Raw genomic sequence first — 18,697 nt, 5'->3', positions numbered from 1 at the left:
TGCAAAAAAAAAAAAAAAAAAAAAAAAAAAGAATACAGTAAAACTTTGGTTTGAGAGTAACTTGGTTTGAGAGCGTTTTGCAAGACAAGCAAAATGTTTTAATAAATTTTGCCTTGATATACAAGCTTGATTATAAGAGTATCGTCATGTCACAACTGGGTATAAAAGAGAAGAGAGGAGCCTCTAAGTGTAGCAATATGGTTACATTTAATGAAGGTGCAACATTTAGCAACTTATTGCTACACTTAGAGGCGCTTCTCTTCTCTTTTACACCCTGTAAAAAAAAATGCTTTGATATACAAGTGCTTTCTGGAACAAATTATGCTTGAAAACCAAGGTTTTACTGTATATATATATATATATATATATATATATATATATATATATATATATATATACCGTATTTATCGGCGTATAACACGCACTTTTTTCCCCTGAAAATCAGGGGAAAATCGTGGGTGCGTGTTATACGCCGATCCCCCGCCGATTGTGAGCTTTTCGGCCGCTCTCAGCGGCTTTTGGCTTTTCTCGGCGGCTTTGAAAATGGCGCCGCCGTTCTCGCCCGCTTTCGGCCATTCTCGGCGGCTCTCACCTGCCTTCGGCCATTCTCTACGGCTTTCGGCCGCTTTCGGCCATTCTTGGCGCCTCTCGCAGTCCCGCGGGAGCCGCCGAAAGACTAGTGCGTCCGAGAGCAGCCGAGAGCCGCCGAGAATGGCCAAAAGCAGCCGAGAGCCACCGAGAATGGCCGAAAGCCGCGCCATTTTCAAAGATGCAAACTACACAGGCTACAGAGGGACACTGACAAGGCTGCAATCGGGTACAAGACTACAGATGGACACTAACAAGGCTGCAATGGGGGACAATGCTGCAATGGGGGACAATGCTGCAATGGGGGACAAGGCTGCAATGGGGGACAAGGCTGCAATGGGGGACAAGGCTGCAATGGGAGACAAGGCTGCAATGGGGGACAAGGCTGCAATGGGGGACAAGGCTGCAATGGGGGACAAGGCTGCAATGGGAGACAAGGCTGCAATGGGGACAAGGCTGCAATGGGGGACAAGGCTGCAATGGGGGACAAGGCTGCAATGGGGGACAAGGCTGCAATGGGGGACAAGGCTGCAATGGGAGACAAGGCTGCAATGGGGGACAAGGCTGCAATGGGAGACAAGGCTGCAATGGGGGACAAGGCTGCAATGGGGGACAAGGCTGCAATGGGGGACAAGGCTGCAATGGGAGACAAGGCTGCAATGGGGGACAAGGCTGCAATGGGAGACAAGGCTGCAATGGGGACAAGGCTGCAATGGGGGACAAGGCTGCAATGGGGGACAAGGCTGCAATGGGGGACAAGGCTGCAATGGGGGACAAGGCTGCAATGGGAGACAAGGCTGCAATGGGGGACAAGGCTGCAATGGGAGACAAGGCTGCAATGGGGGACAAGGCTGCAATGGGAGACAAGGCTGCAATGGGGGACAAGGCTGCAATGGGAGACAAGGCTGCAATGGGGACAAGGCTGCAATGGGGGACAAGGCTGCAATGGGGGACAAGGCTGCAATCAGGGACAACACTACAGATGGACACTGATGAGGCTGCATTGATGGGCATTTAAATGTAAGTTTTTTTCCTTAAAATTCCCTCCTAAACTTGGGGTGCGTGTTATACGCCGGCGCCTGTTATACGCCGATAAATACGGGTATATATATATATATATATATATATATATATATATATATATATATATATATATATATACACACACACATACACACACATACATACACAGAAAGGAAAAATTAAATATGTATATATTTAATACACACACACATATATATGAAGATGCATATTGTATACACATATGCACATATACTGTATTAGGGAATAGGGATAAATTGACAGATTATATGCATATCACATTGAGGGCCAAATGAAGATGCCCAGGACCTATATCAAAAATACTCGTGTGTGTATATATATATATATATATATATATATATCTCCGTTAAAGCGGGGGTCCACCTATCTATCTTTTTTTTTTTTTTGGAGTTCATTCACAAACTTTTCTTCTCATGATTATCTACTCCCATGTTCTGTGTAATAAGTCCGCCTGTGTCCGATTTCGTTGTAAAGAATAACTTATAAAATTCACTGAAGGCGGTTTCCATCTTCATTGTGGGCATTTGAAGCCCACAAGCATGTATTTCCTGGATGCGGTGAATGCTGTGCTCCCAGCATTCACCGAGATGTTGTGATGACGCTGTTGCACAATGCATGCTGGGAAGCCTGAGACTAGCTCCCAGGGGACTGTGGGAGGTCTGGGAAAGGCTAGAAACACGCCTACTCCCATGGGAGGAAAACCAGGAAGTGCAAAGAAGATTAGAAAAAAAAAGGTAATTACGGCGATTTAAATTTTTTTACACAGCATGTCAGCATCTAGGCAAGGAAGAGAATGCATAGAGATAATGTTCAAAATTTGGGTGGAACCCCGCTTTAAGGTTGTGCTTAGTATTATACTCAACAAAAATATGTGAGTCACTGTGTTTACTATGCTTCAGTTTGTGAATGAACACAGTGAGCGAGTGTGTTCACTATGTTCATTTAGAAAAAGAAGGGGTCTGTAAATTACATATTTCCTAGCCCCTTCCCTCGCTCTCCACCCTAAAACATAACCCGCAGAAGATGGGGGAGAGGAGAGGAGGGAAGCCAGGGCAACAGGGGGGGGAAATCCTGGGCAGTAGGGGAAATCGGACGGACCGAATCCGGCGGACAATCCGACCGTGTGTGGGCTCCATCGGACCTGCAGCGGACTTTTTCGGTCGAAAATCTGACGGACTTTAGATTTGGAACATGTTTCAAATTTGTCCGACGGACACGAGTTTGGTCGAAAAATCTGCTCGTCTGTATGCTAGTCTGACGGACGAAAACCAACGCTAGGGCAGCTATTGGCTACTGGCTATGAACTTCCTTATTTTAGTCCGGTCGTACGTCATCACGTACGAATCCGTCGGACTTTGGTGTGATCGTGTGTGGGCAAGTCCGTTCCATAGAAAGTCCATCGGAAGTCCGTCAAAAGTCCGTCGGAAAGACTGTCGGACCTTTGTTGCCGAAAAGTCCGCCCGTGTGTACAGGGCATTAGCAGTGTTCTCTCCCGCTGTCCTCTCCTTACTAACTCATGTGCCCCTCCTCCAGCGTCTCTTCTCCACATGGTGCACCCAAGCCCAGCCTAAGGTAACCCCCCCCCCAGACTGGGAAGCTTCCTGTAGGCCCTGAAAGCCTCCACACTCTCTTACTCCAGCTCTTCACTCGAAAACTCCTCCCCAGCTGGACTGACCCCAGGTATTTAAGGAGGCCTACCCCCTGCCAATCCAAGATGGGGATTTGTCAAGGCTCCTTAAAAATACCCCAGGCAGCTCCACCTCTCCTCCTCTCTTTCTAGCACCTTCTAGAAAGAAGAGGGAGGTAACAGTGATGCTACCTGTGAGTCACCCAGCCCAGTATAAAAACAAACAGGCCTAGCCACCAGCTAGGCCTACCTAAATTTTCCTACGCTATCAGAAAAATCCTCACTCTAGCACCTACCTAACTAAAGGGTGCTACACACATGTTTGCTGTGTCCTCCACATGGCTTCTTGCAAATTGAAAATGGGACCTTTTTATGGATTTCTTTCAACAATGACTTTCTTGTTCCCACTCTACCATAAAGGTCAGATTTGTGGAGAACATGACTAATAGTTGTCCTGTGGACAGATTCTCCCACCTGAGCTGTGGATCTCTGCAGCTCCTCCAGAGTTACCATGGGCCTCTTGGATGCTTCTCTGATGAATGCTCTCCTTGCCCGGCCGGTCAGTTTAGGTGGACGGCCATGTCTTGGTAGGTTTGCAGTTGTGCCATACTCTTTCCATTTTTGGATGATGGAGTGAACAGAGCTCCGTGAGATGTTCAAAGCTTGGGATATTTTTTAATAACCTAACCCTACTTTATACTTCTCCACAACTTTATCCATGACCTGTCTGGTGTGTTCCTTGGCCTTCATGATGCTGTTTGTTCACTTAAGATTCTCTAACAGACCTCTGAGGGCTTCACAGAACAGCTGTATTTATACTGAGATTAAATTAGACACAGGTGGACTCTATTTACTAATTGGGTGACTTCTGAAGGCAATTGGTTCCACTAGATTGTAGTTAGGGGTATCAGACTAAAGGGGGCTGAAAACAAATGTACCCCACACTTTTCACATATTTATTTGTAAAAAAAATTGAAAACCATTTATCATTTTCCTTCCACTTCACAATTATGTGCCACTTTATGTTGGTCTATCACATACAGTAATATCCCAATAAAATACATTTAGGTTTTTGGTTGTAACATGACAAAATGTGAAAAATGACAAGGGGTATGAATACTTTTTTAACTCACTGTCTATGATGTGTATCCTGCAGAGCTTATACAGAAGAATACAGATACAGTATATAGAGAGGTGTGTGTCCTGCAGAGCTGACGCTCTATTATACAGAAGGATACAGATACTGTATATAGAGAGGTGTGTGTCCTGCAGAGCTGACTCTCTATTATACAGAAGGATACAGATACTGTATATAGAGAGGTGTGCGTCCTCCAGAGCTGACGCTCTATTATACAGAAGGATACAGATACTGTATATAGAGAGGTGTGTGTCCTCCAGAGCTGACGCTCTATTATACAGAAGGATACAGATACTGTATATAGAGAGGTGTGTGTCCTGCAGAGCTGACTCTCTATTATACAGAAGGATACAGATACTGTATATAGAGAGGTGTGTGTCCTGCAGAGCTGACGCTCTATTATACAGAAGGATACAGATACTGTATATAGAGAGGTGTGTGTCCTTCAGAGCTGACGCTCTATTATACAGAAGGATACAGATACTGTATATAGAGAGGTGTGTGTCCTTCAGAGCTGACGCTCTTATTATACATAAGGATACAGATACTGTATATAGAGAGGTGTGTGTCCTGCAGAGCTGACTCTCTATTATACATAAGGATACAGATACTGTATATAGAGAGGTGTGTGTCCTGCAGAGCTGACGCTCTATTATACAGAAGGATACAGATACTGTATATAGAGAGGTGTGTGTCCTTCAGAGCTGACGCTCTATTATACAGAAGGATACAGATACTGTATATAGAGAGGTGTGTGTCCTGCAGAGCTGACGCTCTATTATACAGAAGGATACAGATACTGTATATAGAGAGGTGTGTGTCCTGCAGAGCTGACGCTCTATTATACAGAAGGATACAGATACTGTATATAGAGAGGTGTGTGTCCTGCAGAGCTGACGCTCTATTATACAGAAGGATACAGATACTGTATATAGAGAGGTGTGTGTCCTGCAGAGCTGACGCTCTATTATACAGAAGGATACAGATACTGTATATAGAGAGGTGTGTGTCCTGCAGAGCTGACGCTCTATTATACAGAAGGATACAGATACTGTATATAGAGAGGTGTGTGTCCTGCAGAGCTGACGCTCTATTATACATAAGGATACAGATACTGTATATAGAGAGGTGTGTGTCCTGCAGAGCTGACTCTCTATTATACAGAAGGATACAGATACTGTATATAGAGAGGTGTGTGTCCTGCAGAGCTGACGCTCTATTATACAGAAGGATACAGATACTGTATATAGAGAGGTGTGTGTCCTGCAGAGCTGACTCTCTATTATACAGAAGGATACAGATACTGTATATTGAGAGATATGTGTCCTGCAGAGCTGACGCTCTATTATACAGAAGGATACAGATACTGTACATAGAGAGGTGTGTGTCCTTCAGAGCTGACGCTCTATTATACATAAGGATACAGATACTGTATATAGAGAGGTGTGTGTCCTGCAGAGCTGACTCTCTATTATACATAAGGATACAGATACTGTATATAGAGAGGTGTGTGTCCTGCAGAGCTGACTCTCTATTATACAGAAGGATACAGATACTGTATATAGAGAGGTGTGTGTCCTGCAGAGCTGACGCTCTATTATACAGAAGGATACAGATACTGTATATAGAGAGGTGTGTGTCCTGCAGAGCTTACTCTCTATTATACAGAAGGATACAGATACTGTATATTGAGAGATATGTGTCCTGCAGAGCTGACGCTCTATTATACAGAAGGATACAGATACTGTACATAGAGAGGTGTGTGTCCTTCAGAGCTGACGCTCTATTATACATAAGGATACAGATACTGTATATAGAGAGGTGTGTGTCCTGCAGAGCTGACTCTCTATTATACAGAAGGATACAGATACTGTATATAGAGAGGTGTGTGTCCTGCAGAGCTGACTCTCTATTATACAGAAGGATACAGATACTGTATATAGAGAGGTGTGTGTCCTGCAGAGCTGACGCTCTATTATACAGAAGGATACAGATACTGTATATAGAGAGGTTTGTGTCCTGCAGAGTTGACGCTCTATTATACAGAAGGATACAGATAGACTATATAGGTAGATGTGTGTCCTGCAGAGCTGACACTCTTAATTTTTATAGACAGGATACAGATACCATATATAGAGAGCTGTGTGTCCTGCAGAGTTGAAGCTCTCTTAAGCAGAGGGAGGAAACAATCCCAGTACATAGAGGGACGTGTGTTCTGCAGAGCTGGCAGTGAAGATGAGGAAGTGCCATTTTCCACCCTCTTCTCCTTTGGCACAGAGCTGTCCCATCTTGCCAAGCAGACGATGATCAGAGGATTTTCACGGGGAGTTTTTATATCGGTAGGTGAGATGTTCACTTTTTTTTGTCATATTAATAATTGATCCCACATTGGGGTGTGTGCCGGGGACGGCTCAGGTCTGTGTACCATGTCTTGGGGGAATGCTGAGCGCTCAGCAATCTATAAGTTATAACATAGTTACATAGTAGGTGAGGTTGAAAAAAGAGTCCATCACGTCCAGCCTATGTGTGTGATTATGTGTCAGTATTACATTATATATCCCTGTATGTTGCGGTCATTCAGGTGATTATCTAATAGTTTCTTGAAGCTATCAATGCTCCCCGCTGAGACCACCGTCTGTGGAAGGGAATTCCACATCCTTGCCGCTCTTACAGTAAAGAACCCTCTACGTAGTTTAAGGTTAAACCTCTTTTCTTCTAATTTTAATGAGTGGCCTCGAGTCTTGTTAAACTCCCTTCCGCAAAAAAGTTTTATCCCTATTGTGGGGTCACCAGTACAGTATTTGTAAATTGAAATCATATCCCCTCTCAAGCGTCTCTTCTCCAGAGAGAATAAGTTCAGCGCTCACAACCTTTCCTCATAACCAAGATCCTCCAGACCCTTTATTAGCTTTGTTGCCCTTCTTTGTACTCGCTCCATTTCCAGTACATCCTTCCTGAGGACTGGTGCCCAGAACTGGACAGCATACTCCAGGTGCGGCCGGAATTATCGTTTTATCTCTGGAGTTGATCCCCTTTTTGTCAATATTCTGTTTGCTTTGTTAGCAGCAGCTTGGCATTGCATGCCATTGCTGAGCCTATCATCTACTAGGACCCCCAGGTCCTTTTCCATCCTAGATTCCCCCAGAGGTTCTTCCCCCCAGTGTATAGATTGCATTCAGATTTTTGCCACCCAAATGCATTATTTTACATTTTTCTACATTGAACCTCATTTGCCATGTAGTCGCCCACCCCATTAATTTGTTCAGGTCTTTTTGCAAGATTTCCACATCCTGTGGAGAAGTTATTGCCCTGCTTAGCTTAGTATCGTCCGCAAGTACAGAGATTGAACTGTTTATCCCATCCTCCAGATCGTTTATGAATAAAATAAATAGGATTGGTCTCTCTATTACTCACCGGGCAGAATGTGAGGTCCCACACCACTACTATCATGGACCTCACTGCACCAGAAACTGGAGATCCGGACAAATCATCAGCTTTATATATTCTTTACATTGTTTCTAAATCCCAAACTTTTTTCTTATTAGTTTTGGATGGAGCGGTGAGGGGGGTCAGACCCCCAGCCAGGGTCTTATTCCTGTCTCCTCTGGGGTGGTTCATCCTCTCTAGTTGTCCTGATGTCACCAGGACAGAAAGCAATTGGAAATCCAAAACCTGAAGTCATCTCCAGAAAAAAAAGGGGACGTGCTCCAACGGGGACACCTGTCTAACGGGAGGGGGTGGGGGGGGCTTCCTCACTTTGGAGACAGCACCCCTCATTCTGAGTGATAGGAAATCGCCCTATTGGGGCACAGACGAAAAAAAAAATAATTGGACAGGGTTTAAAGCTTCACCACTAACCTCACCCTCACCCCCACCCACCTGGGCTTTATAAACCTTATACATGCTTTTTTTTTCTCAAGGTCTTCTTGGCAGTCCTATGATGCCTCTGAATTTTACTTTTTGCAGTGGGCTTTCCTCCAGGATGGAGCGGCCCTCATGTAATGAAGCATGAACGCCCCTCAGTTCTGGAGTACTGTGAGGCCAGCCTGGACGATGACGGGCCCCCTTGGGTGTAGACAACTGGTTCACAATTCTGCCCTGAGGACCTCCAGCAATGAACCGAGGAGGAAATATGGAGAGGATAAGTGAAGATTGAAAATATTTTTTTCCTACAGGAGAGCATGGGGGGGAGTTCTACTTTAATACCCCTCTGTGTTCTTCATATCCAATGATGAGTTCCCAATAGGATGTAAAGACGATGCAAAAGACGGGAGCTCCTCCAGGTTACAGTAAGTCCAGCATACACTTATTAGCCTTGATAAAAATTCAGATGATAAGCCAACACTTTTCAGGGGCTCGTTACTCCCCTTCATCAGGGTTTTGCTGTGATAGAGGAAATACTGCCCAGTAAAAAAGGGTCTAGGATTAGCAAAGTTGTACTGTCACCCACATTGCCTATTATGTATTCCAAGACTATTTAATTGTCTGGTATTTCTTCTATCACTACCAGTACACAAGCCCTGAAGAAGGGAAGCTGTGAGCCCCCGAAACACGTTGGTTGTACCTTCTGAATTTCTATCAAGACTAATAAATGTTTACTGAAAATGACTGTAGACTTGAAAAGGAAGGTAACTAATGCGCAAACCTAGACTAACTATAATAAATTAAAAGAGAAGCTGCCAACATAAAAAGGTGTTCTCACACAGAATAGCGAATGAATATAAAGGTATGTGACGCTGAATCAAAAGACTAAATATAAATGATGAAAAATGTAATCAATGATAAATAATATGTGCAATGAACACACTAAATAAATAGCACTTCCAAGGCCGTGCTAAAGCTATATACTGGATAATAAAGCGCAACCAATCTTCAACATAAGTAATAATAACGATCATACATATTGCAAAAATGTCTAATAAAGTGCAAAAATAGAAATAAAGTGCAAAAAATGCTCCAAAGTGCTAGTAGTGCAAATGAAAGTCCAGTACAAAAAGAAGAAAATATCAAAGTTGACAGTTCATAGAAGATAAGGTGCATGTGCAAAGCAACCGAACAAAATACACTTCATCCAATTGATATCACCATCCGTGGTGCGCCACTCATTTGCCCCAGCCTCTCACCTCATAGAAAGACCCCCTACAGGTCAAATCAGGCCTTGGTATGGATATACACTGGATCCTCAGCACTTGATCGACAGGCACAGATATCCACAGCAATGCCGGTACCAGGGTGGATTTCAGGCTCATCAAATGCATGTATAGACATGCAATAAAGAAGGGGGGCGCTCCATAGTGCAGTAATTCAATCCAATTTATTAAAAAAACAAGTACTAACTTACAGTTCAGAATACTCGGTACAGCTTAGTAAGGTACTTCCGGTCCCGGAAGTGACGACACCTGGCTCCTTCCCTGACGCGTTGCGTCACTGAACACGTGACTTCATCAAAGAGACTTGAGGCACTCTCTTCTATTGCATCTTCTTTGGACCGTTCTGGGGACCCATGTGGAAACCCTGTCTTAATTCTAGACTATTTCTATTGTCCAGTTATTTCTTATCGCTGCCAGTACACAAACCCAGATGAAAGGGAGTTGTGAGACCCCCGAAAGGCATTAGGCAGTATACCCTATGAATTTTTTACCAAGACTAATAATAATAATACATTTATACTGGACCTACTGTAAACTTGTGGCGTTGATTTCTATGCACTTTCTTTAGACAGCTCCTGGGACCCGTAGGGAGACTCTGCATGTTAGAGAGCTGCCTCTTAGAACTATAGAGCACACACTTGATGACACCTACCCTTGGGTCTGATGGTCCACCAACACAGGATGCAATAGCCTAGGTTTGGATTTTGCTTGTTAGCGTGAGATAATGGCAGCCAATATTGACCTTATTTACTAAAGAGAAAGGTTTGAGCGATGGTTTCTCATTCAGGAGCAATGACCTCCTGCAAGTTTGCTAGGTGTGTTTACTGTAAGCTTTCTATGTGCACAGATTCTGGTAATCTTGTCAAGATGAGCCATATGATGCAATGACTATTATGGCTGCAATGAATGTTTAACATTATTAGAGTATAAGCTCTTATGAGCAGGGCTCAACCCTTTTGTATTTTATTGTATTGTAACTGCACTGTCTCCCTTTATATTGTAAAGCGCTGCACAAACTGTTGGCACTGTGTAAATCCTGTATAATAATAAAAATTACTGACTACATTGGGAGACCTCACCTTCCATCTATTTACTCCCATAGCTCAGTCTTGGTGCACTAAAGGTTCTGGATGGGGCTGAGGGGAGGTCTGGAAAGCTCTGGATAGGGTTAAGTGTCACTGTGGGGGGGGGGGGGGGTTTACAGTAGAAGGGTTAGGTTAGGGAACTTTGCAGCAGATCTGATGACCCTCGGCTGGGGAATAAGAATTCTGGAGAGGCTCTTGGGGCAGCTGAGGTAATAGGGTCTATGGCATGGGCTGGGGGTCGTTTCCAGATGGCTGAGGAGTTTGTGGCGGACTGTAGGGCACTAGGGGGGTGGTACGTACTGTGGGACAATGTTGGAGGTGCTGCGAGTGGCTAGAGACTCTGCAGATGGTTGGGGCACTTAGGAAGTTGGGGGCATGGTGGGCTGTGGTGGATCTCAGGTGGCACTGCGGGAGACTGGGGCACTTGTAAAGGTGGGGGCACTGTGGGCTGTGGAGGATCTCAGGGGGGCACTGTGGGTTACGGTGACCAGACATCCCTGGTTTCAGGGGACAGTCCTTGAGCTGAGGATGCTGTACCCAGAGCCAGTCTGTGCACAGATTGTAGGGGCAGAGCCAGGTGTAGGGCCGATCCTGGGCGGGTGCTGAGGCAGAGGGGGGGGGGGGACAGTCTGAGTTGCCACATACTGGGGGCCGTCAGGCTGGCATCGCCTGCTGTACCAGCTTAAATTTGAATTGTGAGCCGTCACAATTTAGTTTGCCTCCTTTGATAGACAGCACACTTGTCCAATGCTGGGACGTGTGCTGTTTATCATAGGTAGGAGCCGACCCAGGAGGCGGGACTTGTGTGAGGGCAGGCACCCGGCAAATTCAAATTAAAGCTGTCACAGCGGGCACAGCCTGCACAGGTGAGGCTGCATTGCTGGGCACAGGTAAGGCTGAATTGCTGGGCATTGGTAAGGCTGCATACATGGGCACTGGTGAGGCTGCACACATGGGCACTGGTGAGGCTGCATACATGGGCAAAGGCGAGGCTGCATATATGGGCACAGACGAGGCTGCATACATGGGCACAGGTGAGGCTGCACACGTGGGCACTGGTGAGGCTGCATACATGGGCAAAGGCGAGGCTGCATATATGGGCACAGACGAGGCTGCATACATGGGCACAGACGAGGCTGCATACATGGGCACTGGCAAAGCTGCATTGATGGGTACTGATGAGGTTGCATTGGATGGGCACTGGTGAGGCTGCATAGATGGGCACTGGTGAGGCTGCATAGATGGGCACTGGTGAGGTTGCATTGGATGGGCACTGGTGAGGCTGCATTGCTGGTTACTGGCAAGGCTGCATTGCTGGGCACTGGTGAGCACTGGTGAGGCTGCATTGCTGGGCACAGCTGAGCCCTGCATTCTTTATGTAGCGCACTTATCTTCATAACATTTGGTAGTGATATCTCAAAAAATTCTAAAAAGTATATATTTTTTATCTCATGGACAAAATGTGATAAATAACGTATATATATCGTACAATCGTTCTATAAACACATACCACATACACTACATAAATAATTTGAGGAAAATATGCTTATAAAATAGTTTACCATTTTCCAATAAAAAAGAAAATGTCGCCGGATTTAATTCTAAAAATCTGGTCACTGTGGGAGGTTGGGGCACTGGTGAAGTTGGGGGCACTGTGGACTGTGGAGGATCTCAGGGGGCACTGTGGACTGTGGAGGATCTCAGGGGGCACTGTGGGAGGCCGGCGCACTTAGGAAGTTGGGGGAACGGTGGGCTGTGGTGGATCTCAGGGGGAACTGTGGGAGGTCGGCGCACTTAGGAAGTTGGGGGAACAGTGGGCTGTGGTTGATCTCAGGGGGCACTGTGGGAGGTTGAGGCACTTGTGAAGTTGGGGGCACTGTGGGCTGTGGAGGATCTCAGAGGGCACTGTGGTAGGTTGGGGCACTTGTGAAGTTGGGGGCACTGTGGACTGTGGAGGATCTCAGGGGGGACTGTGGGAGGTTGGGGCAGTTGTGAAGTTGGGAGCACTGTAGGGCTGCGCATCTTCACTGGTCTCACGATTCGATTCGATTACGATTATCTGGTCAACGATTCGATTCGATTCGATTCCGCGATGCATCACGATGCATCACGATTACCGACGAGCTCCCACTTCCGCTTGGGCCGCCTAGGTGGCCCTTCCACCCTGCAATCTTCTGGGACACATCACAGTTCCCAAAAGATTGCCCGGCTATGCAGGACAGCGCAGTGAGACATGCGCACCCGGCTGTGAAGCTGCAAGCTGTCACAGCCGGATGCCCACAGTAGTATTGCCAGCGCTGTGGACAGGCGGGGGAGAGAAGGGAGGGTTTGGGTGGCCACGTCGCTGGATTGTGGGACAGGTGAGTGTCTTTTTATTAAAAGTCAGAACATGCACTTTTTTTGTAGCTGCTGACTTCTAATAAAGAAAAAATTGACTGGAACTCCGCTTTGAATTAAAAATAACCTCACTCCCTAAAAAGTGCACTAATCCGGTGCACTACAGGGTACAGAGATTCACACACACTGCTGCTGGGAGGTCAAAAGGGATAGAATCCACAGATGACAAACAGCCCTGTGAAGTTCCCTGTACTGTCTCTGTGCTGACCAGTGGCGGCTGGTGCTCAAAATTTTTTTGGGGGGCGCAAACAAACTGAAAAATACTGAACCTCCCCCGTCAAACGCAGCCATCTGTGCCCTTCAAACGCAGCCACTTGTGCCCGTCAAACGCAGCCACTTGTGCCCGTCAAACGCAGCCACCTGTGCCCATCAAATGCAGCCACCTGTGCCCAAACGCAGCCACTGTGCCCAAACGCAGCCACTGTGCCCAAACGCAGCCACTTGTGCCCGCCAAACTCAGCCACCTGTGCCAAAACGCAGCCACTTGTGCCCAAACTCAGCCACTTGTACCAGCCAAACTCAGCCACCTGTGCCAAAACGCAGCCACCTGTGCCAAAACGCAGCCACCTGTGCCAAAACGCAGCCACCTGTGCACAAACTCAGCCACCTGTGCCCAAACGCAGCCACTTGTGCCCAAACGCAGCCACTTGTGCCCATCAAACTTAGCCACCTGTGCCAAAACGCAGCCACTTGTGCCCGCCAAACTCAGCCACCTGTGCCCAAACGCAGCCACTTGTGCCCAAACGCAGCCACTTGTGCCCGCCAAACTTAGCCACCTGTGCCAAAACGCAGCCACTTGTGCCCGCCAAACTCAGCCACCTGTGCCCAAACGCAGCCACTTGTGCCCAAACGCAGTCACTTGTGCTCACCAAACTTAGCCACCTGTGCCAAAACGCAGCCACTTGTGCCCGCCAAACTCAGCCACCTGTGCCCAAACGCAGCCACTTGTGCCCAAACGCAGCCACTTGTGCCCGCCAAACTTAGCCACCTGTGCCAAAACGCAGCCACTTGTGCCCGCCAAACTCAGCCACCTGTGCCCAAACGCAGCCACTTGTGCCCAAACGCAGTCACTTGTGCTCACCAAACTTAGCCACCTGTGCCAAAACGCAGCCACTTGTGCCCGCCAAACTTAGCCACCTGTGCCAAAACGCAGCCACTTGTGCCCGCCAAACTCAGCCACCTGTGCCCAAACGCAGCCACCTGTGCCCGCCAAACGCAGCCATCACTGACCCCCCCCCCCCCAATTACTTTCTTTTAATAAATATATTACAAAGGATGGTGTGCCCCCGCTGTATGTGCTTTTAAAAAACGATGTCACTTCATACCAAATTTTGCCGGTATACGATCATGTGACTCCCGGCCGTCCCGCCCCTCTCCGCTCTCCTCTTCCCTCTCCGCTCTCCGCTCACATGTCTCCTGAGTCCTGACGTCAGCGGGGAATTCTCAGTCCCGCCCGCTGACTATAGTTATCTTATCAGAAGAGAGGCGGGCGGGACTGAGAAATCCCCGCTGACGTCAGGACTCAGGAGACGGAAGCGGAGAGCGAAGAAAAGAGCGGAGAGGGGCGGGGCGGGCCGGGAGTCACATGATCGTATACCGGCGACGTTCGGTATGAAGTGACATTGTTTTTTAAAAAAGCACATATCAGGGGGCACACCATCCTTTGTAATATATTTATTAAAATAAAGACAGTTTAAAAATTTTCTCGAGCGCTTTCCCGGGAGGGGCGGGGCTACTAATGACGTCACCAAACATCGATTTTCGGGGTTTTATGCATCGATGCCGCATCGGGGACACCCGAATCGCGATGCATCGATGCAACGATTAATTTCAGCACCCCTAGAGCACTGTGGGCTGTGGAGGATCTCAGGGGGCACTGTGGGACATTGGGGCCCTTGTGAAGTTGGGGGCACTGTGGGCTATGGGCTGTGGAGGATCTCAGAGGGCACTGTGTTAGGTTGGGGCACTTGTGAAGTTGGGGGCATTGTGGACTGTGGAGGATCTCAGGGGGCACTGTGGGAGGTTGGGGCACTTAGGAAGTTGGGGGAACGGTGGGCTGTGGAGGATCTCAGGAGGCACTGTGGGAGGTTGGGGTACTTGTGAAGTTGGGGGCACTGTGGGCTGTGGAGGATCTCAGGAGGCACTGTGGGAGGTTGGGGTACTTAGGAAGTTGGGGGAACTGTGGGCCGTTGAGGATCTCAGGGTACGCTGTGAGAGGTTGGGGCACTTGTGAAGTTGGGGGCACTGTGGGCTGTGGAGGATCTCAGGGGGCACTGTGAGAGGTTGGGGCACTTGTGAAGTATTGGGATGCCTGCTCTTACACGCACATGAACTTTAAAGTGGGTGTAAACCCACTTTAAACCCACAAAAAACCCTGCAAGACAAAGGCATTATGAGCTAGTATACATAGCATACTAGCTCATTATGAAATACTCACCTTAAATCGAAGCCCCCGCAGTGGTCCCGGCACACTGCTCTGCCCGGTGACATGTCTCCCGAAGTTATTTCCTGGTATCGCGAGCTCCGGCGCTGTGATTGGCCGGAGCCGCGATGACGTCACTCCCGTGCATGCGCGCGGGAGCCGCCGGTAACGGCACACCAGCTGAAGCAAAGGTACGAACCGTTGCTTCGGTGTGCGTGTGCAGATGGCGTTGGCACATGCTGATCCAGGGGATATCTCCTAAACCATGTAGGTTTAGGAAATATTATAGGCTTACCTGTAGTGAAAAGTGGTTGTAAAGAGTTTACAACCACTTTAATGACATCCCAGTCTTAATCCGTAGGGTTCAATATTAAGTTGGCCCACCCTTTGCAGCTATCACACCATCCTTCGGTACATAGAAACAGATGTCAGCGGGAGTAATCTCTGAGAGAGATAAAAAATTCCTGGCAGTGTTACGCTGATACATTATTCAGCATGCTGCATTTAAAGTGGTAAACCCTTTTGTCTTACTTTTATCTATAGGTAAGCCTAGCCACTTAAGGACCAGCCTCATTTTGGATTTTAGGTGTTTACATGTTTAAAACAGGTTTTTCTGCTAGAAAATTACTTAGAACCCCCAAACATTATAAATGGTTTTTCTTCTAACACCCTAGAGAATAAAATGGCAGAGGTTGCAATACTTTTTTTTGCACCGTATTTGTGCTGCGGTCTTAAAAGCGCACTTTTTATGGAAAAAAAATCACTTTTTTGAATAAAAAAATAAGACAACAGTAAAGTTAGCCCAATTTTTTTTTATATTGTGAAATATAATCTTACGCCAAGTAAATTGATACCCAACATGTCACGCTTGAAAATTGCGCCCGCTCGTGGAATGGCGTCAAACTTTTACCCTCAAAAATCTCCATAGGCGACGTTTAAAAAATTCTACAGGTTGCATATTTTGCGGTACAGAGGAGGTCTAGGGCTAGAATTATTGCTCTCGCTCTACCGGTCGCTGCGATACCTCACATGTGTGGTTTGACCACCATTATCATATGCGGGCGCTACTCGCGTATGCGTTCGCTTCTGCGCGCGAGCTCGTCGGGATGGGGGGGGGTTTAAAAATTTTTTTTTTTTTTTTTTTTATTATTTATTTTACAATATTTTATTTATTTTTACACTGTTTTAAAAAAAAATGGTGTCACTTTTATTCCTATTACAAGGAATGTAAACATCCCTTGTAATAGAAAAAAACATGACAGGTCCTCTTAAATATGAGATCTGGGGGTCAAAAAGACCTCACATCTCATATTTACACTAAAATGCAATAAAAAAAAAAAAAAAAAAAAAAAGTCATTTAGAAAAATGACATTTGAAAAAATGTGCCTTTAAGAGGCGTGGACGAAAGTGACGTTTTGACGTCGCTTCCGCCCAGCAGTGTCATGGAGACGAGTGAGCGCCATCTTAGCCTCACTCGTCTCCAGACACACCACAGGGAAGGACGCGATCGCCTCCGCCGCTACTGACGGCTCCGGTAAGCGGCGGAGGGCACCGGATCGCAGGGGGATGGTGGGCCCCTCTCCCGCCACCGATAAAAGTGATCTCGCGGTGAATTAGCCGCAGGGACCACTTTTATCTGAAAGCCGGCCGCCGCACGAAAACGGGGATACCGGGGTTATGGCAGCTAGCTGCTGCCATAACAACGATATCCCCGTTCAAAGTTTGGACGTACATCGTCGTGCGGCGGTCCTTAAGTGGCTAGAATAAGGCTTACCTATAGGTAGTGAAAATATCTCCTAAACGTGCGGCGTTTAAGAGATATTTTACTTGTAGTGCGCCGATGTCATCATCGGCGCATGCGCTGGGAAGAAACGGACCACCGTGCCGTTTCTTCCCCCAGTGTGTGCCGTGACTGACGGTTCCAGCGCGGGAGTGACGTCACACGGCTCTGGCCAGTCACAGAGCTGGAGTCCGCGGCCCCGAAAGGAAGAGGGGTGAAGATGGACGCGGCCTGCACAGAGGACAACGCAGGCTTCGTTTGCAGGTAAGTGTCATATAATGGGCTAGTATGCGATGCATACTAGCCCATTATGCTTTTAATTTGCAGGCCTTTGGGGGGAGCAAAAGAGGAAGTAAAACCCATCATGGTTTACTTCCTCTTTAACATGAAGAAACACACTGCTCAAAAGGGGACACTTTGAAAACACCTATCAGATCTCAATGGGGAAAAATCTCATGCTGGATATCTATACTGCGTATGGACTGGGTGATGTGTTAGGAAAGAAAGGATGCCACATTGTTTGATGGAAATGAAAATTATCACCCTACACAGGGCTGAATTCAAAGATGGCCCGAAAAATCAAAGTAAAAAAAGATGCAGCAGGTGAGTCCATTTTGCTGAAATTTCATTGCAGCAACTCAAAATGGTCCTCGATAGTTTTTATGGCCCCCCCACACGTGCTTGTATGCATGCCTGACCATGTCGGGGTGTGCTCCTATTGAGACGATGGATGGTGTCCTGGGGTATTTCATCCTAGATCTGAACAGTCCTGAACAGTCTGAGGTGCAACCTGGCGGCGTCGAATGGACCGAAACATAATGTCCCAGAGGTGTTCTTTTGGATTTAGGTCAGGTGAGAGTGGGAGCCATTCAATGGTATCAATTCCTTCATCCTCCAGGATCTGGCTGCATACTCTCGCCACAGGAGGCCGGGCGTTGTCGTGCACCAGGAGGAACCAAGGAGCCACTGCACCAGCGTAGGGTCTGAAAATGGGTCCAAGGATTTCATCCCGATACCCAATGGCAGTCAGGGTACCACTGTCTAGCCTGTAGAGGTCTGTGTATCCCTCCATGGATATGCCTCCCCAGACATTCACTGGGCCACCACCGAACCAGTTATGATGGATGATGTTACAGGCAGCATAATGTTCTCCACGGCTTCTCCAGACCCTTTCATGTCTGTCACATGTGCTCAGGGTGAACCTGCTCTCATCTGTGAAAAGCACGGGGTGTGGGGGACCTGCCAATTCTGGTGTTCAATAGCAAATGCCAATCAAGCTCCAAGGTGCCGGGCAGATCTACTCCTGTTGCTATGGGCGACGGATAGCTGCAGAAGGAGTGGCGACAACATCCCCCTCTCTGCCACATGAACACGCTTAACTAACAGTCTGCTTGCCAAACTTTCGTTACCCTTGATAACCACTGTATTAACTCTTTGTACTGATGTCT

At 47.1% G+C, this 18,697-nt stretch overlaps 1 protein-coding gene across 2 annotated transcripts in view; it reads left to right on the top strand.

The window, feature by feature from the left end:
- The first annotated feature begins 6,617 nt into the window (after positions 1-6,617).
- The window catches only part of LOC141133643 (N-acetyllactosaminide beta-1,3-N-acetylglucosaminyltransferase 3-like), a 159,194-nt gene continuing 147,114 nt past the window's right edge, over positions 6,618-18,697 (top strand). Inside the window, exon 1 of one of the 2 annotated variants that reach the window (XM_073623138.1) lies at positions 6,618-6,754. In XM_073623138.1, coding sequence (XP_073479239.1) covers positions 6,719-6,754 — 36 coding nt within the window. In that variant the 5' untranslated portion in view covers positions 6,618-6,718. The remainder of the gene's footprint in view (positions 6,755-18,697) is intronic. The other variant, XM_073623137.1, reaches the window with a different exon arrangement.

The sequence above is a fragment of the Aquarana catesbeiana genome, linkage group LG03 (assembly GCF_042186555.1).
Source record: "Aquarana catesbeiana isolate 2022-GZ linkage group LG03, ASM4218655v1, whole genome shotgun sequence".
Classification (NCBI taxonomy): domain Eukaryota; kingdom Metazoa; phylum Chordata; class Amphibia; order Anura; family Ranidae; genus Aquarana; species Aquarana catesbeiana.
Note: the sequence above shows the minus strand (reverse complement) of the source record. Positions and strands in the feature narration are given on the sequence as shown.